The following is a 27289-nucleotide window of genomic DNA, read 5'->3' as shown; positions in this document are numbered from 1 at the left end:
TTCCCGTGCAAACTTTTCCTTCCTCCTGTCAACTGGCGCACCTGTTCCAATCAATTGCCCCAGAAATTGCCCACCAGGCGGCACTAAGATTCATTTTGGATGAAAAAAACGACAGCTAAGCAAAACATTGGCTTCAACAATGACTTGTTGAATCAGGCCGGCTGACAGACTGACTCCATGTGTTGCTCATGAAATGGCCACGTTGGTTGTGTGGTTGTCTTTTGGATGGACACAATTCAGTCTCCAAACTAATAGCTACGTTGGAACTAAGCTCATGATACTGACGTGACATGAGGTGGTTGGTGATGGGCGCGCGCCGCACACGGGCGCGTGCGCTCCCTCCACTTGTGCGCATGCGCGCGTCCACGCCGAAGGGCTGCAGAAGGGCACAGCGCTGAAGCGCAGCTCTCCTAAGTAAGCGGCTATAATTAACTTATTTGGCCTCGCTGCCTTCGGTGGCCTGCCTGCCTGGCTGCCCGCCTGCCCCCCGGCTGACTCGGAGGCAAACATCCGAGCGGAGCGCATCGGACACACGCGCAGAGAAGGGCGGGGGTCCCTTCATTCTGGCCGGAGACTTTCTTCCACTTTTGTTTTGCTTTTCGTCACAATGTTCCGTTTGAGCAAGATCGCTGGAGCTTTGAGGACACTTTTAGTTGGGTTCGTCATCAAATAAGAAGGCGTGTGCTCCGGCCCGGGGCACGGCATGGGACTTTGGCACCTCCCGCGCCGTCCTTGATGAGAGAGCCGGCGGGGGGACGCAGCAGAGGAGCCGCCGCCGCCGCCGCGGTGGAGAGGATGGAGCTGACGGCCAGCGCCGCTCCCTCGGCGTCGCCCTCCCCCTCTCCTTCGTTGCGGGGCCACAACGTGGCGGCTCTGGTGCTGGGCGTGCTGCTCATCGTGGTGATCGCGGGCGGCAACGCGCTGGTGTGCGTCAGCGTGCTGACCGAGAAAGCCCTCAAGACCACCACAAACTACTTCATCTTCAGCCTGGCGGTGGCCGACCTGCTGCTGGCCGTGCTCGTGCTGCCCCTCTTCGTCTACTCTGAGGTCGCACTCCACTTTCCACTAGTCCATTTGCCCATCTTGTCGTTTGCGGTCAAACCAATTGGATGTGGACCAAAAGAGATGGCTATTTTCGTGTTGTCATGAGTTGCGGGCAAATCGGAAGCTCATGCTCACCGTCATTTGAGTTGACTCGAGTCCCTCCGGCTCTTTTGTTGGGGGACGTTTCAAGTCAAAGCCTTCTTGCTTGTCATCATCCATCCAGTGCCGTGTCAGGCAATTGGCTGCCATTGTTGTGATGAAAAAGTGGTGCTCATCTTGAGGTCATCTTGGTTTGCTCTGAAAGGCAGAGGACCTGTCCCATTGTCATGACTCAAATGAGACAGACGGAGGAAAAGAACAGGCACAAAAATGCCGTTCGACTTTGGAACTGACGCCACATTGACCTCACGCACAATGTTGCCAAGCTCTTTGCCTCATCTTAGTGCCGTGTGCGCTTCATACTCACTGCATGTGCGTGCGTGCGTGTGTCACAGTTCCAGGACGGCGTGTGGACGCTGAGCACGAGCGTGTGCGACGGCCTGATGAGCATGGACGTCATGCTGTGCACCGCCTCCATCTTCAACCTGTGCGCCATCAGCGTCGACAGGTACACACACACACCTTCCACATCTCCCGCTTGAGCTGAAGTGACGATGGTTTGCTTTGACAAGCTGGATCTGGAAAAAGGCCATACATGAGCTAGCCCGGATGTTGCGGCATTAGAACCGCCGCCGTCCGAGGGAATCGTCTCGTAAATGGGGAGCGTGTTCCAACTTTTGCTTGCGGCAGGTTCATCGCCGTGCTGATCCCGCTCAACTACAACCGCAAGCACGTGGACCTGCGGCAGGCCGTCCTGCTGTCGGCCACTTGGTTGCTGGCTTTGGCCGTGGCCTCTCCCGTCATGCTGGGGGTCAACCAGGTGGCGGGCCGCCGCCCCGACGAGTGCAAGCTGGAGAACGCCGACTACGTGCTCTACTCGTCCGTGTGCTCCTTCTTCATCCCGTGTCCCATCATGTTGCTGCTCTACTGCGGCATGTTCCGCGGCCTGCGGCGCTGGGAGGAGGCGCGCAAGGCCAGGCTGAGGAGGAGCATCCAAGCCTGCCGCAAGCTCAGGGAGGCCGACGCCGCCGGTGGCCCGCTCCAGCCCCTGCCGCCGCTTTTGCCGCCCGTCATCCAACGGGAGCCGGCCCACCCGGCTGACGCCTCGGGACGGGCGCCCGCCGTCAACTTGGCCGACGTGAAATTGGACCCGCGGCCTCGGCGCAGAAGCAGAGCCAAGATCAACACGCGCGAGAGGAAGGCCATGAAGGTGTTGCCTGTGGTCGTAGGTAAGCGCCAAAGCACCGAGCAAAAGTGCTCCGTCGGGCTCCCGCATGAACAACATTCCAAAGAGACAACCATTGTCAGTAGCTCGCCTCTGTGGTTTTTAGGCCGTTGCGTGTTCGGGTGCCGGGGCCTATTCATAGCGGCTAGCGCGGCGCTAATAGCTACAAGTGCTTCCCTTTCGCACATCCCGCAGCGCCTTAATCCTGAAAGCCAATTAGCGCGTAAAAGCTGCTCAGATGCGATGGCCAGCGTGAAGGCGGAACGTCATGACGAGCGTGTGTGAAACTGAGCCGCTTGCTTGCTTTCTTTCTTTCTTGCTGTCTTTCTTTCTTTCCTTCTTTCTTTCTTGTCGTCCCAGGCGTGTTCTTGTTATGCTGGACGCCGTTCTTTGTGCTGCACATTGTGCGCGCCCGCTGCCAGGCGTGCGACATCCCGCCCGCCGCCATGAGCGTGGCCACGTGGCTGGGCTACGTCAACAGCGCGCTCAACCCCGTCATCTACACCGTCTTCAACGCCGAGTTCCGCCGCTTTTTCAAAAACTTCCTGCGCCGCTGTTGCTCTTTCCGCTGCAGCGGCGACTGAGCGCCATTGGAGGCGGCTTCTAGGCAGCCATTTCGACAAGAAAGGCCAAAAGCTTAAGGCGACGTCGTAGCCACAGGTCGGCCGGCCGTCTTAGAATAGAGCTCTGCACTCAATTAAGTGCTGAATTCTCAACCGATTTACAAACTGATTGGTCTACTCCAAAGCTTAATTGAGAAAAAAAAAGGACTTCCAACTTTGCAAGGTTACCTGCTGAAAACCAAAGCAATTGTGGCCCACAGACAGACAGACAGACAGGAACCTGTTTTCTAAATCAATCTTTTGGCAATGAAAGCATTCAACCTAAGCTGACGTGCGTTTTCTTTTTTTAGATTTAGTTTTTTGCTACACCAAAAAACAAACGTGGGAGGGCAATCATCACAATGAAAAGAAATGAAAGTATAAACAAATACAATTCATCTCATGACATACTATTTTTATGCCTACATTATAAAACAATCAAATGAACATTAAACAGGTTGAATGATCATGAATTCATGAAAGTGGTTTCAATAAATCCATTTCTATATGAATTCGCTTTGTGTCAGCTTTTTTATCCTCAAAGCTAATCATTTGGACACCCCTGGCAAAAAGTGGAATATAAAGAAAATATGTACAAAGCCGTACGAACGTTCATGAAGAAAGCAACACGAGTGCTAAACAAAGCGCTCACGGAGGAATACATGACAAATGAACAGCCTTCCCTTCCTTCATTCAACATCTTGCCTGCTTTTTCTCACTTCACTTTGTCCATGCCAATGGATGCCATTGGCTCCTCCTCCGGGATGGCCCCGCCCCCTCCCGATTGGCAGCAGATGTTCTGATGATCTCGCCAGTCCTGCAAGTGGAAGGAACACGAGCGGCCAAATTGGCCTCGTTTGTTTGATTTCACATTGGATGGCAAGCAATTATTTGGACGCGAGTCGAATTACGATTCAATCTTTTTTACCATGGCGTTTCCTCACCTTCCTCTGGCAGAAGGCGGAGCAGTAGTTGACTTTGCGGCAGCCCGTGCACTCGCTCAGGGCCGCGCGACCGCAGTTCTCACACATCTGTTGTCATGACAACAACGATTGGCAAGGTGAACAAAATGACATACGGTAACCAAAAAGATACGATGAAAGAGTCACTGAATTCGCTCAACATTTGACCGGCAGGCAAACTGGAGGATTGCCGACGGGCTGATTGCGCGCGCGCGCCGCCACGCCTTGCCTGTTGTGTCGAAACATTGCATTTTGCGAGAGTGGAAAAGTTACATTGACGATGACTTCTGCGATGTCGCTGCTCCGTTTGGCTTGCGACTCGTCCGGCGTCTGGAAGCTTATCCGGTTCTGGAAGGACTGACTGACGACACACTGGACTCACACAGGCAGAGGTTTTTTTGGTTTTGGAGTGAGTGTTGTATGTGGTGATGTGGGATGATGGCCCTAATCCCTCCCTCACCTCCTTGTGCCCTCCTTTATTGTCCCTCTTGGCCTGCTCTATCAAGGCTTTGAGCTGCTGCACGTTGCTCATGAGGGTGTTGGCCATCTCCTCCAGGCTGTACCAGCAGGCGTTCTTGGGGCTCAAGAGAGGCGGCCCCACCTCCAGGGTGCCCACCAGGGAGGCCGAGGGGGACGCCATCTTGGCCTGGGGGGACAGCGCCAACGCCGGCAAGGCCGTCAGCACTGAGAGAGACGTCGTGAGAGCTTCGCGTTTGAGGCGTAAAAGCGCTGCGGACGGCGTTCTCAAGCTGTACCGTCTGCTCGTACGGCCGGACTACCTGCTGTGTCAGCGTAAACTTCGCTCTGCGCCGACGCGTCCGAGATGATGGCGGCGGCGGCGGTCGTGTCGCTGCCGGGCGAGCGCTCAAAAGTCAGCGTGCCCGAAGGGGTGATCTGACCCATGGGCGACACGGTGACTGCGGATCACAAAACCTCTATGAGCCGACTGCGTCCGACTCGGACCTCGGTGACGTGACTCACACGTGGTTCCCGGGCTCAGCGTGATGCTTTTGCTGCCGGCGGGGACGACGGTCGCGTCGCTGCCGGGCGAGCGCTCAAAAGTCAGCGTGCCCGAAGGGGTGATCTGACCCATGGGCGACACGGTGACTGCGGATCACAAAACCTCTTTGAGCCGACTGCGACCGACTCGGACCTCGGTGACGTGACTCACACGTGGTTCCCGGGCTCAGCGTGATGCTTTTGCTGCCGGCGGGGGGGACTTCCTTTTTGACGGCGGACGGCGGATCCGTGTCCCTCCGCCTTCTCTTGTACGGGACGAAGAGGCGCACCGGACCGTTCTGAAGACAACGGACGCAACATTCGGTACACCCAAAACACTTTGGCAATTACAAAAAAAAAAGATGAACGCAGACTACCATTGTGATGGTTTCGGCTTCCAGGGAGTCTCCGTTCTTAGAACACAAAACACACGGCAACAAATATAGCATTAAAAATAGCAGCCATGCGGAATCCTTTGTATCGGAATGGTGCAATAATCCATTGAATCGTATCACGAGTGGAGCAAAACAAGGAGCCGATGGCAACAAACGGCCCAATCGCGATAGTAGCCGATGGCATCGGAAGCACAATGAATCATCAATGTTGTCAACCGATTGAAACGGCAGCCGGCCGATATCGCAAAGCAAAGCGGGGGCGATACGAGCGGCGACTCACCGAGACCATGTCGTCGCAGCAGGCCGCGCACGTACACGAGGCGGCGTGAGGGTTCAGGATGCGGTCCTGGACGGACACACGGCAGGATTCGACGGGAGCGCTCGCAACGGCGGGCGGGCGGGCGGGCCGGCGACCGACCGACCGACCGACCGACCGACCTGTATGAGGCAGAGCAGAGGCCTCCCTCCGTAGCGGATGCTCCTCTTCCAGTCTTTGCTGCTGGAGCGACCGGCCAGAGCCTCAAACTCGGTGGGCGTCAGCCAGCGCTGATCGTGTTTAATGCAGCGACCTTTGCCGCCTCAACGCACAAAAAGAACAACAAAATGTTGTGTTGTGCTCTTCCCGCAACGTGCTCTTTGAAAATGTCATTCCGTCGGCGGTGCGTGTCACGACGCACACGACGGGACGCACGCACGCACGCAAACGCTGCGCTGACCCGAGCCGAGGCGGTTCTTGTAGAGGACGCCGCTGCTGTTGCGGCACCGCACCGGCAGCTCGTTGTTGTACGCCGACGGATCCCAGTTGTACTTGGAGGCGGGCTCTTTGTCCCGAAGAGGAGTCGGCGGGGTGGGCGGAGTCACCAGACCTGAGCGGTCCAACCAAAGACACACAAAGTCAAAGACACGTGCTGAAAAAGCCACTTTGTGCGCTCGTACCAGTTGAGACGGCGCCGACGGACTTGAGTCCGTCCTGCTGCGCGACTGCAGAGTCGGTGTGGACCACGATGAGCGTGGTCTTCTGGCCGCTCAGAGCCTCGGCCAGCTGCAGGGGGCTCCTTCCGCTCTACGGCACGTAAACATATGTGACATAGTGGACGCACACGTCCGCAGACGTCCCCCCAAGGTGCTCCGCAGACGTCCCCCCCAACGTGCTCTGCAGACGTCCCCCCAAGGTGGTCTGCAGACGTCCCCCCAGCGTGTTCTGCCGCCGCCGTACCAAGACGTGTTCCGGAAGGTTTTCCACCGCCTCCACCGGGGCGGCGAAGACGCCGTCGTCTGCAGCCTGAACGTCTTCCACCGCCTCCACCGTGGACACCTCTGCGCCAACACATTTCATCGTCAGAAACTTTTGTGCAGCATTTGTTTGAGCTGAATCTGAATTGAATCGCTACCAATGACGCCATGTTATGCTCATCCCTTCTCTGGATTTCGTACACGCAACAGAATAGAGTTGGGTGAACTGCGCATGCCGGTGAAGCACAGACATCACGAAATGTGAAAAGAATCAAACTTGCTGTCACGGTGCGACGATTGCAACAAAGTTCAGTTGGGCACATAAGAAGTTGTTCGATCGAGCAGGACCCTGAATTGGATTTGTTTCCCTACCATTCAAGCCGATGAACTAAGTGCAGCTATCAAATCAAGTGCATTCCTTCTAAACTCCAAACCATTTGCAACCATTTCAAAGACGGAAAAGGTCCACCAACAATTAATTCATTGCAAATGCTTTCCTCATTCACTGCCAACGATTACGCTCAGACGCACAAAAAAACCGCCGTCGTTATTTTTAGCTTGAGGTGTTGAATTGTTTCGCAAGATGGGTGTCGAAATCCAGGAAGCGAGGCAACTTTGGATTTTTAGCGCCACTCGTCGGTGGGCGGTCGCGCACGCGCTCGCTGGCTCGCTCGCGGCCTGCTGGCTAGCTCGGAGCTCGCCGTCCGTCCGTCCGTCGGTCGGTCGGTCGGTCCGTCCGTCGGTCGCCGATCGACTTGCCTGCGAAAGCCGCCGACTCGGCGTCGTCGGGGTTCGGCATCGCTTCGGCTCCCACATCGATGTTTCCGGGCGCCGCCATCACGGCCATCGTAGAGACTTCGGCCTCCGACTCGGTATCCGAGCCTGCCCGCCTGCGGGGTTCGTCAAGTCCGAGCGCCTTCGTCGCCGATTCCGCTTCGTCCATTCCTCCCTCCGGCGAAAGACACGACGAGAGCCGAAATGAACCGAAGAGCCACGGGGAACGCCGAGAGGCCACTCGGTACCCACCGCACGCTAAATCGAGTCCCTTTTTGCACAACCGACGATTGTGCCGATTTTCCCTCGAAACAATGACAATGTAGCCGGAGAGAAAGAAAAGGAGAAAAAAAAACCAGGTCCTCCTCGCGGTCTGTTTTTCCACATGTCTCAACAACAATGAGTCGCCGGAAAAAGCCGAGCAGAGCCGAAGAGTCTGCCTCGTTTCCCGAATGACTACGTCACATTTACGTGTTTCAAAAAAGCGATTCATTGGATTGTAAATGATGTCAATACAGTAAATGTAGATATTTTACAAACTGTATATGAAATGGACTTTTTTTTTTTTAAAAGAGTATAACATTCTCACGGGTCATAACTTATTTTCCTATGAATGTTCATATGAAGACATTAATACATTTTTCATTTTGAGGTACGTAGATACATTCACGGCAGGTCCGTTGACTTATTCAAACCAACAACCATTTAATGCAAAAATGATGTATATTTCAAATAAACAATTAAAACTATTTGAAAACAATTCAATGTAAATCAACACAAAAGTGGAATGGAATTGAAAAGTCAACTGGCAAGAAATAAACACGGTATATAGACCTCAAATATAAGAATAGGTAGCAGTAAGTCTGATGTCGATTGCAGGAGCATTTACATGTAACATCGCTATGTGCTATTTTACAAAGTGTATTTTAGAGGGCAGTATTATTAAGAAACTTGAATCACCCATTCCAACCCAACCCAATCCCCCCCCCCCAGAGAGGACGTTTGTAAATCTCACAGCCACAAAAAAAACGAAAGAAAGAGTGGTCTTTTGGATCCAAGAGGGTGCTTTTCCGCCCGCCCCCTGCAGATCGCATCCATGCCTCGCCTCCTTTGGTTTTTGCCCTTTTGTTCAGCGTCTCATCCGGCTGACGGCGTAGTAGAGCAGGAAGAAGAAGACCACCAGGCCCATGGCAACGTAGCACATGACGCGACGGTTGTCGCGTCCCGAGCGCATCATGTTGGAAAAGCGCTTGACGCTGCCGCCCAGGAGAGTCGTGGTGCTCAGGAAGTTGGAGTCCTGGCGGGAGCGGGAACGACGTCAACACGCGTGCCCTGCCCTGCCCGCTGCCCTGCCCGCTGCCGCCGGCGCTTTCAACTCACCATGCCGTCCAAGTAGTCGTTTTGATCCTCGGCCTCTCTGTCGATGTCGTACGCCAGCTGTCACAAAAGGTTTCGACACACTTAGAGCTGACAAATCCCACACACGTCCGCTCGACGAGTTGGAAGCGAGCGAGAGCGAGAGCGAAAGTTGCATCTGGAGGCCGGATCCCATGACATTGAGATATTTCGAATCTTTATCATCCTAAACGGCTTTGGCACTTGATTGTTACGGTCGGGCTCGAAAAGGAGCAAACGGCTCAGCGTCTCCAAATCATCGTGATCGGCAACAGGACAACACACTGAATGAAGCAAGCGGCGTAGGGGGAATGTTTCGCGACACTTGTCAGAATGGAATCGAAAGCTTCAGTGGCGAGATTGTTCATTTCAGATGACCGATTTATCGGCGGGCCGAGGAACAGAATGAGGCGAGCCAAGCTCCAAAGCGACACGCATGCGATTTACTTACAGATTTGAGTCGGGAGACTTTAGTGGCCAAGTTGTCAGCCAGACGTTTGTTCTCGGCGTCCAGCATGTCCTCCACCGACCCATGCCCTGCGAGAACCAACACGCGAGTCCTTCTATGACACAGCGCCTCATTGTATGACACACACACAAGATAAGATAAGATAAGATAGGATAGCGAGGGCCACGTTGCACTTCAAGCGCAATTCGTTCGTTCGTTGAAAGCACCACGAAGACTTCGTCAGATGATCGATCTGGCAAGCCAAGTCGTCAACACAAGCCTCCGAGCGGCGAAGGGAGTTTCGGAATACGGAGGGCCTCATGGAAATAATCGCTAAACGTGAATAGCGTGCTTAGGTGTAGTTAACGGGGTTCTGGTTCTGGTTGTTCGTTCGCCCGCCGGATTCGGACGTGTCAAAACAAATATTGTACCTCTGTTCCTGTCCGCCGCCATGTCGGCAAGTGACGTCACGCGCACGTGATCGGACTGGGGAGGGAGGGAGGGTGCGATTGAGAGAGCGAGCGTGACGTCAGTGCCACAGAAACAATCCACTCGTCAATAACGAAAAGAAAGAAAAACCCAAATAAAATCATGTATAAGCGAAGATGACCTTGTATTTGTGTGATCTGTATCATATATTTTTGTAGAAGAGATTTCTCGACATTTTCTTTATCCCTTGTAGACGTTTCTGTACTTTTTGTGATCTCAAATAAATTGATCTAAAAAAAGTTAGGCGTTCCCACGGACAGACAAGTTTAGTTTAACCACTTAAAAGCTTTTTTTTTAAACTTTTTGATCACTTTTAAAATATATTAAATTATTTATTACCTTGTGCTTCCTACCTACGCTATTGTCCTACACATTTTTAGCCTCATCCAAATGAAATCTTATTTAGAAAATGTAATTAACATCTCCACTAGAGAGCATGATGGTCATTGATTGTAAATAAAATGAGCAAATAATACAGGTAATACAAATTAATTATAATTACAATTAAAAAGAGAAGAAATGATTATTTCAACAGTAAAAACTATTTTTATATCTTCTTAAAAACAATGATAGTGTATAACAATGCTACTTTTTAATCACGTTTAGTGAAGCCAGATCTTGTGTGTAAAACAGACAAAAGCTATTTATTTAAAAACGAACATCCAGTGAATAAAAAATGTAATGCATAAAAATGCACTGTATATATATATATAGTATATATATATATATATATTCAAATCCAATTTTTTCAATGACTCTAAATATATATCATTTTGACCTTTGGCGGGGCATTTCATATTGATGAAACCATGAATTAGATATGTTCAATTGAGAGATGTTAGTTTTTCTTCAATGTTTACACTTCAGAATGATGTATTGGAAGATTTTGTGATGGCCTAAAAGCCAATCCACAGAAAACATACAAATAAGAAGCAACCAACCTGGCCGTCTACAAACACAAAGTCACAGATCCATCACATCAACACCTACGTGATTATGGGTGAACAAGTCACCATCCGCTAAAGCACACTTGCAAGAGTTCACGTCTAGTATGTTACTACCCGCTTGGTTGGGCCGGCGGCGGGCGGCGGGCGGCGGGCGGCGGGCGGCTCTTTTCTTTTGACTTCAGAGCGAGGTTTCCAGGCTGTGCAGGGGGCTTCCGGGGCAGGGCGCCAGCCCCCCCTTGGAATTGGCCGAGACCAAAGCCGTCGCCGCCGCCGCCGCTGCCCTGGCCTGAGGGCCCTGCTGGTCCTTGAGGAGCGAGGCTTGCGCTAGGGGGCGCTCTGGCTCCGCGGCGCCCAGGCTGTTGTTGGGGACCGCCGCCACCGAGTTGCGCTCGGTGGGCGCCTCGTCCTCGCCCTCCAGCTCGTCGATGAGCGGGATGTGAGGCTCCGAGTCGTCGATGCGGAACTCGGGGTGGCTCATGAAGTTGTGGATGGAGCTGCGGGACTCGGGGGTCTCCAGGTTCTCGTAGGGGGACACGCTGTCGCGGAAGGCGTTCACCACGCGGATCTGGGAAACGGCGGGGAAGCGTCATCCCTCACGTTCAATTTGGAGGACTGCAATCGGTCGGCTAACGACAAGATGACGGCGGCGGCGCTTCCGAAACGGCCACCTGCGTCTGTATGCGCTGGAGGCCCCGGCACCAGAGCACCTGGCCCCTCCTCAGCTCCATCTCGGCGTGGTCGATCTCGTCGGGGTCCTTCATCTCCTCCAGCTCCTCCTCGGGGATCTCTTCCTGCTTGGTGCCGTGGCCCGCCGTCTTCAGGAACTTGAGCCAGCGGGTGGGCACGCTGGAAACCAGCTGCGTGCGAGCCAGGGGGGGGCAAAGGTCGTCAGCGGGCCCCGTACGCCGGCCGGGGCGCCGTCCCGCCCGGACCCCACCCCCCGTCTCACCTGTCCCCACAGCAGGCTGCCCAAGCCCAGGAAGATGCACCAGAGCCACTGCTCCACGCTCAGGCTCACGCAGCTCAAGGGCTTGCCGCCAAACTGCACAATCAGCACCTGCCGCAGTGCAAAGAATTCAAAGATTCAAATAGAACAATATATAAAAATAGTATTTGATCATCATAAAAAGAATCCACAAATAAAGATCAGCATTTTCTTAAGGAGCAGAGCAATGTTTCTTGCTTTGTTTTTCCCACCTGAACGAGGAAGGTGCCGACGACAATGGTGCAGAAGATGGGGTTGTTGAGGACGCCGTCAAAGACGTTCCTCTCGCCGTGGATCTTGCGGGCGTTGAGCTCGTTGAAGATCTGCATCAACACAAAGGTGTTGAAGACCACCGTGTAGTGCTCGGACGGCGGCGCGTGCAGCGGCGCGTTGCGTCCGCAGTCCATATCCAGCAGCAGCTCGCCTAGGCACAAAAACAAACGCAACTTTCAAAGTCCACTTTTACTTTCTTGTACCATTTGGGGTTTTGTTGACTTTTCGAAATTTCGACTTGAATTTTGGTTTAGGTCTATTTTTTTTTCTGCTTTGACATTACTTTGAGTACTTTGACTTGTAATTTGAGCCTTTTCTAATTGTATTTTAGTTTGAACTCAATTACGGCCTTTTGCCATTTCATTCATGAGCTTCCTTTTCATTTTTCATCTTGTTACTCCCGGACTGACCGACAAAGAGCAGCGTGAAGATGACGGTGAGCTGGTAGACGCCGTGTCCCAAGATGTTCTTCATCATGGTGCGCGAGATAAGCGGCTTGCTGCGTCCGTAGGGGCTGCGCAGCAGCAGCGCCTCGGTGGGCGGCTCGGTGGCCAGCGCCAGCGAGGCGAACGTGTCCATGATCAGGTTGACCCACAGCATCTGCACCGCCTTCAGGGGCGAGTCCTGCCGGGGGGGGGGGGGGGGGGGGTTGAGATGAGCGAGGGGGTAGGCAAGCCATGAGATGAGCGGCGAGGGGGCGGCGCCCCGTGCACCTGCGTGACGCAGGCGCCGGTGAAGGCCACGATGACGGCCACCACGTTGACGGTGAGCTGGAACTGCAGGAACTTGGAGATGCTGTCGTAGACGTTGCGTCCCCACATGACGGCCTTGACGATGCTGCTGAAGTTGTCGTCCGTCAAGATGATGTCCGACGCCTCCTTGGCCACGTCCGTCCCGGCGATGCCCTGCCGCGCGACCCACGCATTGGACTCGTACGTACGCTTCGTTAAACACGGGACGTGTTACCATGGCGAAGCCGACGTCGGCCTTTTTCAAGGCGGGCCCGTCGTTGGTGCCGTCTCCGGTCACGGCGACGACTTGCCTCTGCTCCAGCACCGAGCTGTCGATGATGCCTGGAAGACGGACGCACGCGTAGACCCGTTGGAATCCAATGGTACAAGTAGCCGGCCGGCCGGCTAGCAAAGCGTCCGTCTCGCGCCCTGACCTTTGACGAGGGTGTGTTTGTCGGTGGGCGACGAGCGGGCCAGGACGCGCAGTTTGGGCCAGATCTTGTCGATTCGCTCCTGCTCAATCTGTGACAAGGACGGCGGCGACGGGTCAGTCATCGGTCATGCCGGCCGGTCCCGCACTGCCGGACGCCGCGGACCTCGCCCAGCTGGTTGCGTATGCGTCGGTTGAACTCTTTTCCCTCCATGCACAGGAAGTCGTCCCCGGGCTGCAGGATGCCGCACTTGCTGGCGATGGCGCGCGCCGTGTTGATGTTGTCTCCCGTCACCATGCGCACGGTGATGCCCGCCCGCTGGCACTTCCTGATGGCGTCCGGCACCTGACGACGGACGGAGCACTTTAGGACTTTTGTTGGGCCTCCCGAAGGGGCGACGTCCGAACGGATACCTCGGGTCTGACGGGGTCCTCGATGCCGACCACGGCGATGCAGGTGAGCCCGGCGAGGACGTCGGCCTCGTCTTCCCAGTCGGGCCGGTCGGCGGCGGCAAAGTCCCGGTAGGCCAGGCAGATGGTCCGCAGGCCTTCGGACGCCATGGGCTCGATCACCGTCTTCATCAGTTTCTCCCGGTCGCGAGGCTTGAAGGCTTTGGCCGCGCCGTTCTCCGTCAGGATCTTGCAGCACCTGCGAGGTCCGTCCTTAGCCGCGAGCCGGACCCTTTGCCGGGGGAACGGGGGACCTACTTCCTGAGCAGGATCTCCGAGGCTCCCTTGCTGAACATGCGGTAGCTGCCGTCGTGGTTCCGGAGCACGGTGCTCATGGACTTCCTGACCGAGTTGAAGGTGTACACCTTGAAGAGCTTCTCCTCGGGGATGTCGTCGCGAATGCTCTGGTAGTCCCGTCGCAGGTCCAGGCTCAGACCCAGTAAGGCACATTCTGTCTTGTTGCCCACCTGGCGGGGAAGACCGCCCTCCTTGTCGGGAGGCTGCAAGAGACGCCGCCGCCGCCGCCGCGGTTCTTTGTCACCAGATCACGTGACGCGGCCAAAGCTCTCTCACCATAATCTTTGTGGTGTAGGCGCAGTTGACCCCGATCCCCAGAACCAGCAGGTCTAGGATCTTGGCGGGTACCAGGTCGGGCTCGGGCACCTTCTTGTGGTAGCAGCCGGCCACGTGGGCCTGGACCACCGTCATGCGGTTCATGGTCAGCGTGCCCGTCTTGTCGGAGCAGATGGCCGTGGCGTTGCCCATGGTCTCGCAGGCGTCCAGGTGGCGCACCAGGTTGTTGTCCTTCATCATTTTCTGAAAGGGGAAACAAAGGGGAGGGACCGACCGCAAACGTTACCCTGAGGAACGCCACAATCAAAGCGAAGCCTCTGGCTCGTGCAGAGATTTGTCTTCTCGAGTAGGAAGGGGAGAAACCTTGACAGAGTAGGCCAGGGAGATGGTGACAGCCAGAGGGAGACCTTCAGGCACAGCCACCACCAGCACGGTCACGCCGATGATGAAGAACTTGACCAAGAACTTCATGTAGATGGGCAGGCACTCGGCGGTCCAGGGAATGCCCTGGATCCAGAAGGTGTCCACCAGGAAGCGAACGATGAGGATGATGACGGTCAGCGTTGACATGAAGAGGCCTGTCGGAGGAACATGTTTGACAAAGAACCCGGCCCTCCCAAATGTCTTTTCTTCTCGAGATGTGTACCCGCTTTGCCGATCTGCACGGCCAGCTTGGTCAGCTTGCCCTGAAGGACGGACTTCTCCTTCTTGCGCAGGTTGCTTTTCTTCTTCTCCGGTTCGGCGTCCTCGTTGAGCGGTTCCATCTCCACGGCGGGGCCATCTTTGCTCTTTCCTGCCGGGAAGACAATCGGAATATTAAGGATCCGAATGGCAGAAGGAGAGTTTGGAATGGAATGCCTTTGGACACGTTCCCTAAAAAAAGGGCCCGAGCTGGAGCTGTTTGAATGTGGGCTAACCAGGTGTGACAGGAGAAGCTGCTGTGCGTGTGTGTGTGTGTGTCTTGATCCCAATAGGTTATTAGTGGACATGAAGAAGAAGAGCGGTGGCGGTAGGCCGCTACGCAATAAAGAAAGAAGCCGGTGAGCTTAAGCGAGCTAATCTGCTTGCTCCTAATCGCCATCAACGGAGTCAGGAGCACCTGCTGCTGGGGGAGGGCTGCGCCTGCAGCGTCTGCTGCGCCTGCTGCGCCTGCGCCTGCACCTGCACTTGCACCTGCACCTGCACCTGAACCTGTCCTGGGCCTTGGGCACCGTCAACAATCTCATTGTTCTGACCCGGTCGCTCGTTCACTTGCACAATAGAGTGACGGCTGAGCCCAACTGCCGGCTGAAAGAATTGCTTGACAGCCGCCGCTTGGCCCAATGTTCCATAGGTGACCGGTCACAGAAGCTGTGAGAGACGTATAAGAACTGCTGGAAGGAACCACAACTTGGAAGCAGAGCCAGCCGGCAGCAGAAAGAACACAGGTCGTTTGTCACCTTTGTGGTCCTTTTGAACAGGTCGTTAGCGAGCGCGACGCGACGCGACGCCAAACCTACTTCTCTTATCCTTTTTCTCTCGCTTCTTGCGCTCCTCCCTCCTCTTCTTCTTCTTCTTCTTCTTGTCGGCCTTGTCGTCGTCTCCGTCGCCGCCTTCGTCGCCGAGCAAGGTGAAGATGATGCCGGTCTGGGAGTTGGCGCCCACCGCCGTCACCAGCATCTTGCCCGAGCCCTCCATCACGTGAGTGCCTGGGAGAAAAGGTGAGCCGGACGGCGGAGAGGAAATCCATCGGCGGACGCACCTGAGAGCAACATGGGATCTTTGTCCACGCTCTTCCTGACGTGGTCCGACTCTCCGGTCAGGGAGCTCTCGTCCATCTTCAGGTCGTTTCCCTGGATGAGGATGCCGTCGGTGGGGAGGAGGTCGCCTGCGCGCGGGCGGGCGGGCAAAGCTGGTCAGCGCGCCCGCCGCTTGACCCGCGAGGCGGAAATACCGACCGTATTTGACGTGCGCGATGTCGCCCACCACCATGTCGGACACTTTGACGTGCGCCAGCTGGCCGGCGCGCAGCACGCTGAACTTCTGCTCCTGCTCGATGCGACTCTGGAGGCCTCGGAATTGTTTCTCCTTGCTCCAGTCGTTGAAGGCCGTGACCAGCACCACGCAGGCCACCGAGAGCAGGATGGCGGCGCCCTCGATCCAGCCCGTCTCCGCCTCGCCCTCGTCGCCCGCGCCGCCGGCCGCTTGCCCGCAGCCTGCACGTGGCGGGACGGTTGATTGGGCGGGTCGGCGCTCGCTCGCGGCGGCAACTCACTGTCTCTGTCGGCGTGCGGCGGTTGGTAGAAAGAAAGGCCAAGTGAAATGATGGCGGCCACTTCCAGGATGATGAGCGTCACATCCTGCAGCGCCTCCCACACTAACTGCACAAAGGTTTTTGGCTTCTTGGGGGGGATCACGTTGGGGCCAAACACCTGGCGCCGACGCTGCAGGTCCTCCCACGAACCGTCCAGACCTCCAACGCGCACACACACACACGCACGCACGCACATTACAGCACCTTGCGTCACCTCCGATCGGAGCTCGTGACGGAAATGGATTTTTCAAGCTGTTGCTGACATTTGCGCTGAGCGTCTCACATATGAATTAATGATGGCGGGCGGGCGGGCGGGCGGGCGGCCGGCCGGCCGGCCGGCCTTGTTGTCACAAGGCAAGACAACCAACGCAGCATCTCTTCATTTAGCAATTTGGTGGCCATTGCAACGATAGTACATCAATTGGATTCACTTTCAGCTAAAGGATCATTTATTTCATTTTATTTTATTTTCCAGCAACCTTCCCGCGACCCTGAACCGGGTGGATGGAAATATTGATCTGACAATCTATTTCATACATACAAGTCAATGTAATCATTTCTCACTCGGGATATAAATCATTCATTATTATCATTCGTATTTATTTTTCAAATGTGTTTACTGCAATCCCTTCCATTATATTTTGCCAAAAGGTCGCATTCAGAAAATTTGGTCTATTATTGTTTTGTTTTTTTCCCTATACTTCATACTTTTATAGCAGTAAAGGCATTTTTAAAAAGTCTGCACTTTAACTTGCAATCCAACATAACATCTTATCTCTTCATTTTGAATCAATTGTGATTCAGCCTATTTTTTCAAAGAATTTTAATTTCATTTTATTCACTACAATACGTCTAATTTTATTTCTATACCGTTAAGAAAATCTTGACTTGAAGTTGAATGGAATTTCAATGCCTTTAATTTGACAGTTTAAATGATCTGATTGCAATTACAAATAAATAATCAAGCTGAACTTGTATAGCAATCGTTGCAGTCGCTGAACATTAAGAGCGTACATGTTTGCTAAATACATTTGATCATGTTTGATTTCATTCAATCAGCTGCCGTCAATTGCATCAGGTGAATGACAGTTGACAAGGACACACACACACACACACACACGCGCACACAGCATGCAATGACCTTGGAGGGCGGAGGTTCTGAGTCTGGCGCAGAGTCCGTCGACATCCTGATAGCTGTTTCGGATCCTGTCGCGGGCCTCGTCTCCCCGCAGCTCCATGAGCGAGCGCAGCTCCTGGAGCGAGCAGCTGAACTCGGCGGCCTCCCGGTAGGCCGAGCCGCGGCGTTTGCCGCCGCTGAACGAGCTGTTGGCCATGTCGCCCGGCGGCGCAGGCGGACAACCGGCCGGTCGCTCGCTCGGCCTGCCTGCCTGCCTTCTCAGAGGTCAAACTCAGAGGTGGCGCTCAGAGGTGGGCCTGCTGCTATGCGGCGGACTTCTGACGTGCACTCTGCGGACGCATGCATGCGGGCGGCACTCCACGTCACGTACGTTGAGATCCAAGTGCTAAGTACATACGTATTTGACTAGCTGCAGCGCGCGGCTTCTTTTCCAACTTTCAGACAGCAGTGACACGCTAACTTCTTATTGCGCTTCCATGGCCACGACGAGCGAGAAAGGCGGAGCTACTTGTTGACTCGGCTTAACTTCTTTTTACACTAGCGAGTGTCACCGTGACACCCGCCCTTTGACAAGCGAACGAGCGAGCGGCTTGAAATGACCCGCAGCCATGATGATGACGATGATGATCTCCTCAGAATTGCTGAAAGCCAAGGCGGCGGCGGCGGCGGCGCTACTTACACCGAGCTCCCCCATGGCCTCGGGTGAGGCGTCGCGTTTCCACTGAGCAGCGTCCCAGCGCTTCCCATAACCTGGCCACCGCTCGCTCCCGCCCGGGCTACACGCGCATACGCACGGCCGAGGCTCCAAAGTGCTGTGGTTGACGGCGGCGGCGGCGGCAGAGTCAATTTGACCTTCAGCGAGCTCCCTGTGGGCTGCTCTCCATGGCAGGACAAAAACAGGAGCTACAGGAGGCTAAATGATTATCTGACGAAAGCCTCGCTTAATCTAATTAGACAATCTGTGGCCTCAGTCAACACTGAGGCTCAGGCGCCGCCCACAACCGACGGAGAAGAAACGCCCACATGCGCGCACACGCACAAAAATCACACACCGGGGTTGCGGGGACTAGGTGAGACCGCAGGATCTACAGGGGTCAAAACGACTGAGACCAGGAATACCAAGGTTGTGGTCTCCAGGTACTGGGGGATTAAGGAATCACATCTGAAAAGATTAAGATCTGCCCGGAGCAAGACTACAGGGAGTTCTTCAGAAACTAGATCAATAAGATCCTGGTGGAGAGGCATACACATGTTCACACTGATCACTTGCGAAAGGAATTGCCATCTATGAGAATCAAGGTAACTGGGATCAGGGCTGCAGAGTGCCCTTAGAGAAGTAGGACCACCGATACCTAAAGCTTCCGGATCAAGGAACCGCAACTAGAAAGATCAGGGTTATAGATAGCTATCAAGGCTATGCGTTGGGCATGGATTACATTTGGTTTTTTTACCATGACAAGGTCCAAGATCCATGGGTGCCATTGATTGGGGCGACAGAGGCCTCAACTACCCAACTAACTACCTGGTCTGCAGGTAGTGAGGATAAAGGACCCTCTTGAGCGTAAGCGATTCAGAGAAAAGAAATGGACGCACGCACGCACGCACGCACGACTTTGACATCAGCATGGACCACGTGAACACGCATTACTAAATGCACTCTCAAGTCATACTACTGCCGCCCATTGTTTATTGGATTCTTTTAAGAATAAAATAGAAATGATTAAATCAACATTGATGCGTAGCCTAGATTCGTATTCGATGTATATTTCACAACGATCCGTTACCCTGAAGGCGTCGAAAAGCCGACATGGACTCCATTCCCCACAACTCCCTTCGCGCCGACGTCATCAACTTTCCACCAATGACGGAGCGCTAGAGGAACGTGACCAGCAGCGTTCCACATTTGAATTGTTGTGTTGTTTTGCGAGCAGAAAAGAAATTGTCGCCGAAACAAAATAACGAGGATCGCAAAGATCCTTGACTTCACGAAAACGACTAAAGTCGCGTTGCGTGCCGGCCGGCCGGCCGGTTCCCAGGAAGACGACGCTAGGGCTTTGCTGAGTGGAGCTTTCGGAAAGCAACAAGTCGTATTTTCCGTCAAGTGACTCGTGACTTACATCCTGGCAAATACAAACGATTAACATCGGAGTTAGTTGAGGTTATTGCTATTTTACCTGCAGGTTGACAGCAGCAGCAGCAACAGCAGCAGCGCGATGGAGCGTCGAGCAGGCAGCGGTCAGTTACTGCTCTCCATAACTAACCAACCAACAGACCAACATGCTGCTCATTTGTGTGTCACCACAGATGCCATTTATCTGCTGGACGAGAAGTTCGACTTCGATGTTTCTCTGTCACCTGACGGGTAGGAACTTTCACTCGCCATTTGTTCGCTTCACCAATTCATGATTTGATTCACCGGAGGGTGAACGTCAAATAAACGTCCAGATGAATGTGCAAAATCCAATCTCAGAAAGAGCGAAGGGTCTTTGTTCACAATCTTCCTTCATTGTCTTCATGGAAAGAAATTGTATAGGTGGTATCAGTGAATATAGTAGCTTTTGCACCCGCAGGTCCTGGTGTGCAGAAGGCGGGGATGATGTCTTTGCGGACCCATCCCGCCATCTGGTCAAACGTTCGCCCAATAACTTTGAATCCCGCTGGAGTCCGCTGTCGGGGGACCAGCTGGACGCCGTGTGCCAGGAAGCCAAGCGAGTGGCCGAACAGCTGCGGCGTGGGAAGCGGCTCCACGGCCAGGACGGGGAAGACGGGGAACAGTTCATCCAGGACGGCGCCGCCAAACTGGATCTGTTGGCGGCACCTCCCAGCCTGTGCAGCCCCGCCATACGTCAGACCTTCCTGGTGCAGGACAGTCCTATGAAAGACCTGCCTCCGGCCATCCGGCAGCGCTTGAAGCAAGGGAACGCGCCGCCCCCGGCGACTCGTCTTTCAGCTCGGCTCAACGCCTCCGTCAAGACCCGGGCGGCGCTGCGCGGGAAAGCCGGCTTGGGTGCGCTGCTGCCCAGCAAGCCGTCCGTCCCCAGGACTTCCTCTTCGGCCGCTGCTCAGAAAGCCCGAGTGCAACCGCCCGGCAAAGTAGGCTCTCTGACTTTTTTTCCCTCTGTCTATCTGTCTGGCCGCTCAGGAGGTGAAGTCACCGATGTCCTGTTTTTTTTTCCCGTCCAGGTGGCCTCGAGTCCTGATCTCTCCGGCCGGCCCAAGTCCCGTGAGGATATTGTGACCGATTCGGCCAGAGTGGCATCAGACGTCAGTGACTTGTCCCTCGATTGTAGCACGCTGGGGAAGAAGCGCACGCTGGCTGCACCCGCCAAGGTACTGCACTGCCGTGATTGGTGGACGCTGCCGTTAAGGCAACCTGCCATCAAATCGGCTTTCCGTCTTGTACGACGAAGGTTACGAGGAGGCAGTCCGGTACAAAGGTGACGCCGCTTAAGAGCCGGAACCCCGTCGAAGGCCGCAAAACGTCCTCATCTTCGTCCTCTGTATCCAGCTTCAACTCCAGCCTGTCCCTGTCTCCAGCCACAGGTGCGCTCATTGCTAACAGCAGGTCCATACATCTTCACACACCATTGCCATACTGACGGCTAACTATTAGCACAATGCTAATCTTCGCAGAAACTACAGCTAGCCAAGCAAAATGAGCCGCAGGAGAGAAAAGTGTGACTAACCGCTATCTTTGTGACGTTGCCGTCCTCTCAGGGAAGCTGAACTCCTCGCAGGACCGCGCTTTGACCTCCTCCACCGTCCCTGGCAACGCCGGCCGGCCTGCCAATCAAAACAAGCGCCGCTCTGGCGTCGTGACGGCGTCACCGTCGTTAGCGTCCTCCGCTGCCGGCAGCGCGCTACCCGGCCGAGCCAGAAAGCTGTCCGAGAGTGTCAAGGCCGGCGGGGTCACGCCGCAGCGCCAGACTGCGTCTGCTAAAAGAACCTTGGACCAAACCTCAGCTCAGTGGATTCAAAATGGACTGATGGCAAAAATCACAGCTGCAGCGCCAGGCAAGACGCCCACACATAGCAGAGAAATCACACCTCCAGGTCAGGAAATACATCAATGAACATTTCCCATCTTTACCTAAAACTGTTTCCCCCCCCCCCCCCAAAAGGTTTTTGTTCTCCGGATGTTTCCAAGGTACTCAAACCAGAGCAACGTATGTCGATGGCCACTATGGACAGGTGATATTTTGGTTGACTTACACAGGAGAACACGGCCCCAGCACATAGTAATGGCGACACCCCCCCTTAATAGTGACAGCTAGTGGTTCTCCTGGAGTTGCTTACTTATGACATCCTCACCCATTTCCCCCTAGCCTCCATCAAAAGGCGTGGAGTGGCTCGGTGACGCCCCCCGCAGATCCAAGCGGGCCTCTGCAGTTACGTTGCCAGCGTCCCTCCGGTCTCCCCACGCCGCTCAAACGCCGGGGGTCGTCCATCCCCGGGCCGACACCCGGCAGCCACCGCAGAACCGCCGGACCCCCTAGAACGCAGGCCGCCTCAGACCGCCCCCCCGGGACTTGCTTCAGGTGAACGTCCGACAGCCGAGAGGGATGTCGCGCAAACAGCCGGCCTCAAAGTTGTTTTCCCTCTACGCAGCCCCGCCCCCAGAGACTGGAATATGGCGGCGGCGGAGCCTGTAGTCGTGCAGGCCTTCTGTCTGGAGGAGGAGGAGCCTCCGGCGGCGCCCGGCCAATCGGAGCGCACCGCGAGCGCGGAGCCGGCCGGTCGCGGCCAATCGGATGAGCTTCAGCCGGAGAGCGCCCAACAAGAGGTTGGCCTCGCCTCAGACTAAGTCAGGTCGCCGGACACGGTTAGCGGCGACTCTAACGCTTTTCTTCAGGTTCTTCTGCTGGACCTTCCCACTCCGCTTCTCCCGACTCATGAGAAAGCGCTCATCGACCTGCTCAACACCCCAGACTTGGTCCGCAACAGCACCAAGAGCTGTGCCGCAACGCAGGTACAAACTTGCTGCGATTGGAGCTGCTCGCTCACTTTGCATTTTGTTGTTGTTGTTGTGTGTTCATGTTTGTCGATGTCGTTCGGCAGCTGATTGACTTAAGCTCGCCACTCATCAAGTGGAGCCCGGAAGACAAGAAGGAGAACACTGCCACCCTCATCAACCTCTCCTTTTGAAACACTCACACACACACTTGGAGGTGTGTGTGTGTGTGGGATAGCTTGAAAAACGGAATTCTGATTTTATTCCTGCTTCTAACCTTAAGAACCTAAATAAATATTGTTCATTGATCTTTCTTTCTTTTGACTGACATTGTTACGCATTCTTTCATATTTGAAAGTTCATCCACATCATGTCAAACGAAGCAATGCACTTCCCACCTGATCGTTGAGCCCCAGGCGAACAAGGAGCACACCGACCGGGGCTGGCTGCCGTCGTCCACGGCTGGCGTCCAGCCACGGGCCGGCCCGCCTCGTCCAGCCGCGCGTCTCCCGCAAGCACAATTACATGCATGATTTTCGCTCAGCCTTTTCTTTGTGTGGTCATTTACGTTTCAAAAGTGTTTGGACTCCATCTTCAAGGGGGCTTGGAGCACGTCCGTCCTCAGCCGATTGCTCCGTGAACCTCTCGGCCCCTTTCCGAGGTATCGCTTAGCTTGGACCGCACGGGCTCACCTGAGAGCAGAAGAGGCAAACGAACAACTCACACAAACTTTGGGACATCGGGCACGGGCTGAAACATTTTTCTTCAGCTTATCCAGGGCCACGGGGTTGGGTCCGGAAGGCCAGACTCGGCCCGGTTCTGCCGAAACTCGGGTCACGTGACATGAGGTCTCCATGCTTGCCATCAAGACCGGAAAGAAATCAAGACGACAGAAGTTGAACAAGTGCTAAGGATGATGTTTATTTAATGATACGTTGCCTACTGGATCATAAATACCATTAAAAATCCACACAAACGCAACTCCGTGAATATTTGTGGCCATTGTGGGGAAGCTGCCTAGAGAGGAAATTGCTCAAAAGTCAAATTAAAAAGATACCGAGTCTTCCATATTGCATTACCTTTGAGGGTGCTATGGGGGAGGGGAGTAAATGCACCACCTTTAGAAAAATATCAAAATTCCCACATCCCGGCCGGAGCGTTGAAACGGTTCAATTTGTCGAGGCGAAAGCGGTCGCCGAAGATGCGTTCAAGAGTCTCGCCGAGGGCTTTGCGAGGTCCCGAGCTACGTGGGAGGACGTCGAGGTTCGCAAAGCTAATTCGAAACGGAGCAGACGAACCCAAAAAGCACAAATAACGTCAGCTGCGGAGGGGGGGAAAAAAACAAAAGAGGCGCCAGCCGGGCTGCCCCAAAAAGCCGCCATCGGACGGTAATGGAGAAGAATGGGCGCCTGATTTCCACGGGAACTTCAATGTCCTCCGTTTGTAATGGCAATTTCAAAGAGTCCATTTTCAAACTCTCAGAAACCCCCTCAGCGTAGGGATCGGCGCAGCACAAAACTACAAGCATGCGGTGGCCCTCTACACTCAACTCTACATACACGGAAAGACAAGAAATTTCAAAAAGAAAGGACATGAAAATGAGTCTGTGGTGGCGCCACCCGCCTGCTTGCTGCGCAGCACTGCAAATCCCGCGGAGTGGAGGAGCCAAAAGTGGTTGCTTTCAAATTCATTTGCTTGAATGTGCTTTGAGGCTGCCAAGGTCCAAAGACACGTTTTCCATTGACAGGGTCCTACATTAAGTCCATCGGGGTCGTGGGCCAGCTAGAGCCAGCTAGAGCCAGCTAGAGCCAGAGGCGGCCTCGCACGCGTGGAAGTTATTTCTCATTTTCCGACTCTATTACAGTATTTATTGACGAAAATATGACAATGCATGTCAAGAAACGTCATCGCCGGGTCGTGTTTGAAAAAGCAATCATTCTCATTACGAAAGGTGTCGTGGGCCGATCGCCCGTCCGCCCGCCGCTGTTAATGTAGGACCCTGTGTGAAGCCAATTTTGTCCAAAAGGGTTGGTTGGAAGCCACTTTGGTGAAAAGCGCTCTGAACCCAGTCCCGTTGAGTGGCGTTTGAAAGGCAGTTTTGCTCAAAGTGCTTTGAAGCCACTTGAGCCGAGTGCACGTTCAAGCCACTTTGTGTCCAAAGTGCTTTGAAGCCAGTTTTTGTCGAGTGAACGCAGTTGTGCGGCAGGGGCGAGACAGACAGACCTTACGCCTCGGGCTGGTCGCCCAGGCCCAGGTAGGCGGCGGCCTGCCGGGCCACGTCCCGGAAACGGACCGCCGCGTCGTCCAGCAGGACGTGAGCCGCCTCCAGATTCTGCTGGGCTACAAAAAGCAGGCCGCAGAGCACGGCCACCAAGAGGGCCAGCTTGAGCAGGAGGGAGAGGACGCCGGCGCGCCGCGCCGCGCCCACGGTGGCCAATGAGGGGGCCGCCCCCCGTGAGAAGGACTCCGAGTAGGAGCGGCTCTCCGTGTGGACGCTGTGGCGCACGTGCGACTCGTCCAGCCAGTACTCGCTGGGCTTGAGCGGTCGGCCCGCCGCTCCTCGGATGGGACGCCTGCAGGTGGCGCTGGGAGTAAAACGAGCAACGTGAAACACTTTCGAGTGGATAAGCGGGCGTCAGCGAGCGGCCGGCTACCTGATGCCTGTCGGCGTGCTGATTTCATTGGCCAGGATGTCTTCCACCACGCTCTCGCTGAGTTTGACGGGGGCGTCGCCGGTCGCCTCCGGCACCTGTACATTTGCAAGCGTTTAGTGGCGCCGCCTACAAAACGCTAGCTAGCCACCACGCCGCGTCGACCTTGGTTTGCCGTCTGCTGCCGCTCCGCACGGCTACAGGAGTTTTCCCTCTGCTGCGCACGGGCTTCTCTACGACGGGAACCGACTCCGGTGGTTCGGCGCTGGTCATTTCCTCTGCATCGCGCGCAAAATGTATTCGATAAAGAAGTGGATGGGCCAATGAAAAGGATGCAGCAGAATAAACAACAAGTAGTTGTGCGTGCACACGTGTATAAAAAAAAGAAAAGAAAAGGACAATTGAGAGAATTGTCCCTGACGTTGTTGCTTCACGGGGGTGCCATTTGTAACATGTTTCACTTGAAAACTTTGCTGTCTGCAATGCGGATCAAATTGTGTATCCCTCGCCGAGAAGTCAAGTATCAATCCATCCCCGATCAATAGCTACCGTCTTCCTTGTCGCTGTACTGGTCAGAGTTGGTGTTGCCGTTCTGATCGGCGTCGGCTTTGGGGAGCACGGTGACGTCGGCAGGGGCCTCGGCCGCCAGCTCTCCCAGAAGCTTCTGCAGCTTCTTCTCGTACAACTTGCGCGACGAGGCTGCAAACACGCAAATGACGCAAAATGGCCAAGATTCAATACGTAATTGATAAACATACAAAGCCGGCCGGGACTTTTAGAACACATTTTAGCATTCCACGGGTCGACAGGCAAAGCAGGCAGGCAAAGCAGGCAGGCAGGCAGGCAGGCACGCGACATGTCATTTCAATGAGCTACAAAGTCAAGTCTATTCTGGGGGATATTTTTGGCGGTTACCGGACGGACGGACGGACTGACGGCAGCAACTTACCCACGATGGGTCCCGCGTCCACTCCATACTTGGCGAGTTGCTGTCTGAGGTCATCATCGGTGAGTTCCGTCACCTCCACCTCTATGCGAGGCTTGTCCGTCTTCTTGGTGGCTTTCTGCACACGCACAGCACGTTGAAAAGGCGCGAGCGCTCAAATCGGTGCACAAAGACCACCGGGCGCGCACACAGACACACACAAAGTTGGGGAGACTCACTCTGCCGGATCGGCTTTTGTTGGAGACCACCGGGGTGGGCAGCTCGTCGTCGCTGGAGAAAGTGTCGGCAGGCGGGCTCCTCTTGCTGTTCTGCGCCGTCAAATTCTTCAAATAGAGCTGCACGTAGACTTCTTTCTTATGCTCGCCGCTCGGCAGCGCCACATTGTTCGCCGCCAGCTCGATCTTCAACTTGTCTTTCGTAAGCACCGACGGGTCTTCCAGAAACTCGGCCATGTCGACTTTGTAGCAAGCGCCTTGTGAATGGGGTAGCGGATAACGGAACCGCAGCAGCGGCGGGAGAGCAGCGGGAGCAAGCGAGCGAGCGCGTTGTTGTCAAACACGATTGACTGGCGCCTCGCCGATGACGCTAGCAGGAGACACGCTAATTTAGCCCAACAAAGCCGCTCGTTGACCTTTTAGCCGGCCCAGCTCAATATTGTCGGGTGGTTTGGATTTTTCCAAAGCGAGTCCGCGCCTTTGCTCCCGAGGAAAAAGCTCGCTGAAGACTCAAATTGTAAATGAAGAGACGTTAGCAGTTAGCTTGCCCGACCGACAGACACTGGCCCATTCGCTTCTTGCCTCCCCGCGGTCGGAGCGTGACCGGCAAGCACGTCGCTGCGCCATTGGCCGAGCGCCGCCAGGAAGCGCGACGGTGATTGGCTCCCTATGAATGGAGCTCTGGGCCTCCTCCGCCGCCACAAACAAAGAGGGAAGGAAGGAAGGAAGGAAGGAAGGAAGAATGGAAAGAAACGGCGCAGACGGGACTTTGGACACAACTGGCCTTCGAGCGTGTTCACGAACAGCAATAGAAGCACGCACGGCGCGGCGCGGCGCATTGCATTCGTGACTTGGACCAAGAACGTCAATGGCGGACCGTTGTCGCCACCCGCTGGCTGCCCGATCGATCGATCAGCCCTCCCTTTTATTTCCTTTTGTTGTTGTTGCAGGACGTCATTTGCCCAAAGGGTCCTAAACTTGGGCTGCGAGGCTCCAATCAATACGCTCAAACAAACAGCACTATGTCGTGCTTTTCGATCG

At 54.7% G+C, this 27289-nt stretch overlaps 6 protein-coding genes and 1 long non-coding RNA gene across 9 annotated transcripts; 3 read left to right on the top strand and 4 right to left on the bottom strand.

Moving 5' to 3' along the window:
- Positions 1-343: 343 nt before the first annotated feature.
- Positions 344-2952, top strand: LOC119123889 (D(4) dopamine receptor-like). Its single transcript, XM_037253272.1, has 4 exons — positions 344-1047; positions 1539-1651; positions 1834-2372; positions 2729-2952. Exons 1-4 carry the CDS (start codon positions 736-738, stop codon positions 2950-2952), a joined length of 1188 nt encoding a protein of 395 aa, XP_037109167.1. The 5' UTR covers positions 344-735.
- A 414-nt stretch (positions 2953-3366) lies between these two features.
- deaf1 (DEAF1 transcription factor) lies at positions 3367-7675 on the bottom strand. 2 transcript variants are annotated; one of them, XM_037253868.1, is made up of 14 exons: positions 7319-7675; positions 6543-6643; positions 6263-6389; positions 6043-6192; positions 5765-5904; positions 5607-5672; positions 5309-5344; positions 5104-5230; positions 4914-5039; positions 4712-4849; positions 4393-4616; positions 4206-4304; positions 3915-4001; positions 3367-3787 (listed from the first exon to the last, which is right to left on the bottom strand). In XM_037253868.1, exons 1-14 carry the CDS (start codon positions 7500-7502, stop codon positions 3686-3688), a joined length of 1707 nt encoding a protein of 568 aa, XP_037109763.1. In that variant the 5' UTR covers positions 7503-7675; the 3' UTR covers positions 3367-3685. The 2 variants fall into 2 exon arrangements, with proteins under 2 accessions (XP_037109763.1, XP_037109765.1); XM_037253870.1 differs by lacking the exon at positions 4914-5039 and having other exon boundaries at positions 7319-7674.
- A 343-nt stretch (positions 7676-8018) lies between these two features.
- bet1l (Bet1 golgi vesicular membrane trafficking protein-like) lies at positions 8019-9685 on the bottom strand. The gene is made up of 4 exons (XM_037253939.1): positions 9608-9685; positions 9180-9265; positions 8714-8770; positions 8019-8630 (listed from the first exon to the last, which is right to left on the bottom strand). Exons 1-4 carry the CDS (start codon positions 9627-9629, stop codon positions 8463-8465), a joined length of 333 nt encoding a protein of 110 aa, XP_037109834.1. The 5' UTR covers positions 9630-9685; the 3' UTR covers positions 8019-8462.
- On the top strand, positions 8630-9904 carry LOC119124220. The gene is made up of 2 exons (XR_005098216.1): positions 8630-8772; positions 9182-9904. It is a non-coding gene; the product is annotated as an uncharacterized LOC119124220 (long non-coding RNA).
- A 382-nt stretch (positions 9905-10286) lies between these two features.
- On the bottom strand, positions 10287-17720 carry LOC119124155 (plasma membrane calcium-transporting ATPase 1-like). Its single transcript, XM_037253836.1, has 20 exons — positions 17489-17720; positions 16309-16506; positions 15992-16249; positions 15796-15921; positions 15554-15742; positions 14701-14847; positions 14418-14632; positions 14055-14297; positions 13740-13981; positions 13446-13680; positions 13198-13377; positions 13036-13123; positions 12837-12943; positions 12584-12775; positions 12281-12494; positions 11810-12021; positions 11562-11669; positions 11281-11469; positions 10788-11177; positions 10287-10745 (listed from the first exon to the last, which is right to left on the bottom strand). The coding sequence occupies exons 1-19, from the start codon at positions 17679-17681 to the stop codon at positions 10791-10793; spliced, it is 3723 nt and encodes a 1240-aa protein (XP_037109731.1). The 5' UTR covers positions 17682-17720; the 3' UTR covers positions 10287-10745; positions 10788-10790.
- Positions 17721-19352: 1632 nt separating this feature from the next.
- On the top strand, positions 19353-22640 carry gtse1 (G-2 and S-phase expressed 1). 2 transcript variants are annotated; one of them, XM_037253863.1, is made up of 11 exons: positions 19353-19720; positions 19790-19847; positions 20056-20578; positions 20669-20815; positions 20896-21028; positions 21203-21538; positions 21607-21676; positions 21811-22023; positions 22094-22268; positions 22338-22454; positions 22544-22640. In XM_037253863.1, the coding sequence occupies exons 1-11, from the start codon at positions 19699-19701 to the stop codon at positions 22628-22630; spliced, it is 1881 nt and encodes a 626-aa protein (XP_037109758.1). In that variant the 5' UTR covers positions 19353-19698; the 3' UTR covers positions 22631-22640. The 2 variants fall into 2 exon arrangements, with proteins under 2 accessions (XP_037109758.1, XP_037109759.1); XM_037253864.1 differs by having other exon boundaries at positions 19354-19720; positions 21203-21499.
- A 1950-nt stretch (positions 22641-24590) lies between these two features.
- On the bottom strand, positions 24591-26973 carry tmpob (thymopoietin b). Its single transcript, XM_037253917.1, has 6 exons — positions 26252-26973; positions 26037-26151; positions 25637-25786; positions 25253-25365; positions 25091-25185; positions 24591-25021 (listed from the first exon to the last, which is right to left on the bottom strand). Exons 1-6 carry the CDS (start codon positions 26483-26485, stop codon positions 24661-24663), a joined length of 1068 nt encoding a protein of 355 aa, XP_037109812.1. The 5' UTR covers positions 26486-26973; the 3' UTR covers positions 24591-24660.
- Between the last annotated feature and the right edge of the window lie 316 nt (positions 26974-27289).

This window comes from Syngnathus acus, chromosome 6 (genome assembly GCF_901709675.1).
Source record: "Syngnathus acus chromosome 6, fSynAcu1.2, whole genome shotgun sequence".
In the NCBI taxonomy this organism is placed as follows: domain Eukaryota; kingdom Metazoa; phylum Chordata; class Actinopteri; order Syngnathiformes; family Syngnathidae; genus Syngnathus; species Syngnathus acus.
The sequence above is the reverse complement of the archived record's forward strand: the minus strand, read 5'-3'. Positions and strand labels throughout refer to the sequence as shown.

What these genes read in the sequence shown, in the direction of transcription:
- deaf1 (XM_037253868.1), bottom strand. Translation starts at nt 7,502, where the DNA reads ATGGACGAAGCGGAATCGGCGACGAAGGCGCTCGGACTTGACGAACCC. An exon ending in ACCTTCCGGAACACGTCTTG is followed by an intron (nt 6,390 to 6,542) that starts GTACGGCGGCGG and finishes TACGTGCCGTAG; the next exon opens with AGCGGAAGGAGCCCCCTGCA. An exon ending in CGTCGGCGCCGTCTCAACTG is followed by an intron (nt 6,193 to 6,262) that starts GTACGAGCGCAC and finishes TGGACCGCTCAG; the next exon opens with GTCTGGTGACTCCGCCCACC.
- tmpob (XM_037253917.1), bottom strand. Translation starts at nt 26,485, where the DNA reads ATGGCCGAGTTTCTGGAAGACCCGTCGGTGCTTACGAAAGACAAGTTG. An exon ending in ACAAAAGCCGATCCGGCAGA is followed by an intron (nt 26,152 to 26,251) that starts GTGAGTCTCCCC and finishes GTGCGTGTGCAG; the next exon opens with AAAGCCACCAAGAAGACGGA. An exon ending in GTACAGCGACAAGGAAGACG is followed by an intron (nt 25,366 to 25,636) that starts GTAGCTATTGAT and finishes CGCGCGATGCAG; the next exon opens with AGGAAATGACCAGCGCCGAA.
- bet1l (XM_037253939.1), bottom strand. Translation starts at nt 9,629, where the DNA reads ATGGCGGCGGACAGGAACAGAG. An exon ending in AAGTCTCCCGACTCAAATCT is followed by an intron (nt 8,771 to 9,179) that starts GTAAGTAAATCG and finishes CTTTTGTGACAG; the next exon opens with CTGGCGTACGACATCGACAG. An exon ending in ACGACTACTTGGACGGCATG is followed by an intron (nt 8,631 to 8,713) that starts GTGAGTTGAAAG and finishes CGCTCCCGCCAG; the next exon opens with GACTCCAACTTCCTGAGCAC.
- LOC119124155 (XM_037253836.1), bottom strand. Translation starts at nt 17,681, where the DNA reads ATGGCCAACAGCTCGTTCAGCGGCGGCAAACGCCGCGGCTCGGCCTAC. An exon ending in CGTGCAGATCGGCAAAGCGG is followed by an intron (nt 14,633 to 14,700) that starts GTACACATCTCG and finishes TTCCTCCGACAG; the next exon opens with GCCTCTTCATGTCAACGCTG. An exon ending in CCGGCGCCTGCGTCACGCAG is followed by an intron (nt 12,495 to 12,583) that starts GTGCACGGGGCG and finishes CCCCCCCGGCAG; the next exon opens with GACTCGCCCCTGAAGGCGGT.
- LOC119123889 (XM_037253272.1), top strand. Translation starts at nt 736, where the DNA reads ATGAGAGAGCCGGCGGGGGGACGCAGCAGAGGAGCCGCCGCCGCCGCC. An exon ending in CCCTCTTCGTCTACTCTGAG is followed by an intron (nt 1,048 to 1,538) that starts GTCGCACTCCAC and finishes CGTGTGTCACAG; the next exon opens with TTCCAGGACGGCGTGTGGAC. An exon ending in GGTGTTGCCTGTGGTCGTAG is followed by an intron (nt 2,373 to 2,728) that starts GTAAGCGCCAAA and finishes TTGTCGTCCCAG; the next exon opens with GCGTGTTCTTGTTATGCTGG.
- gtse1 (XM_037253863.1), top strand. Translation starts at nt 19,699, where the DNA reads ATGGAGCGTCGAGCAGGCAGCG. An exon ending in CGCTGGCTGCACCCGCCAAG is followed by an intron (nt 20,816 to 20,895) that starts GTACTGCACTGC and finishes TGTACGACGAAG; the next exon opens with GTTACGAGGAGGCAGTCCGG. An exon ending in TCGATGGCCACTATGGACAG is followed by an intron (nt 21,677 to 21,810) that starts GTGATATTTTGG and finishes ATTTCCCCCTAG; the next exon opens with CCTCCATCAAAAGGCGTGGA.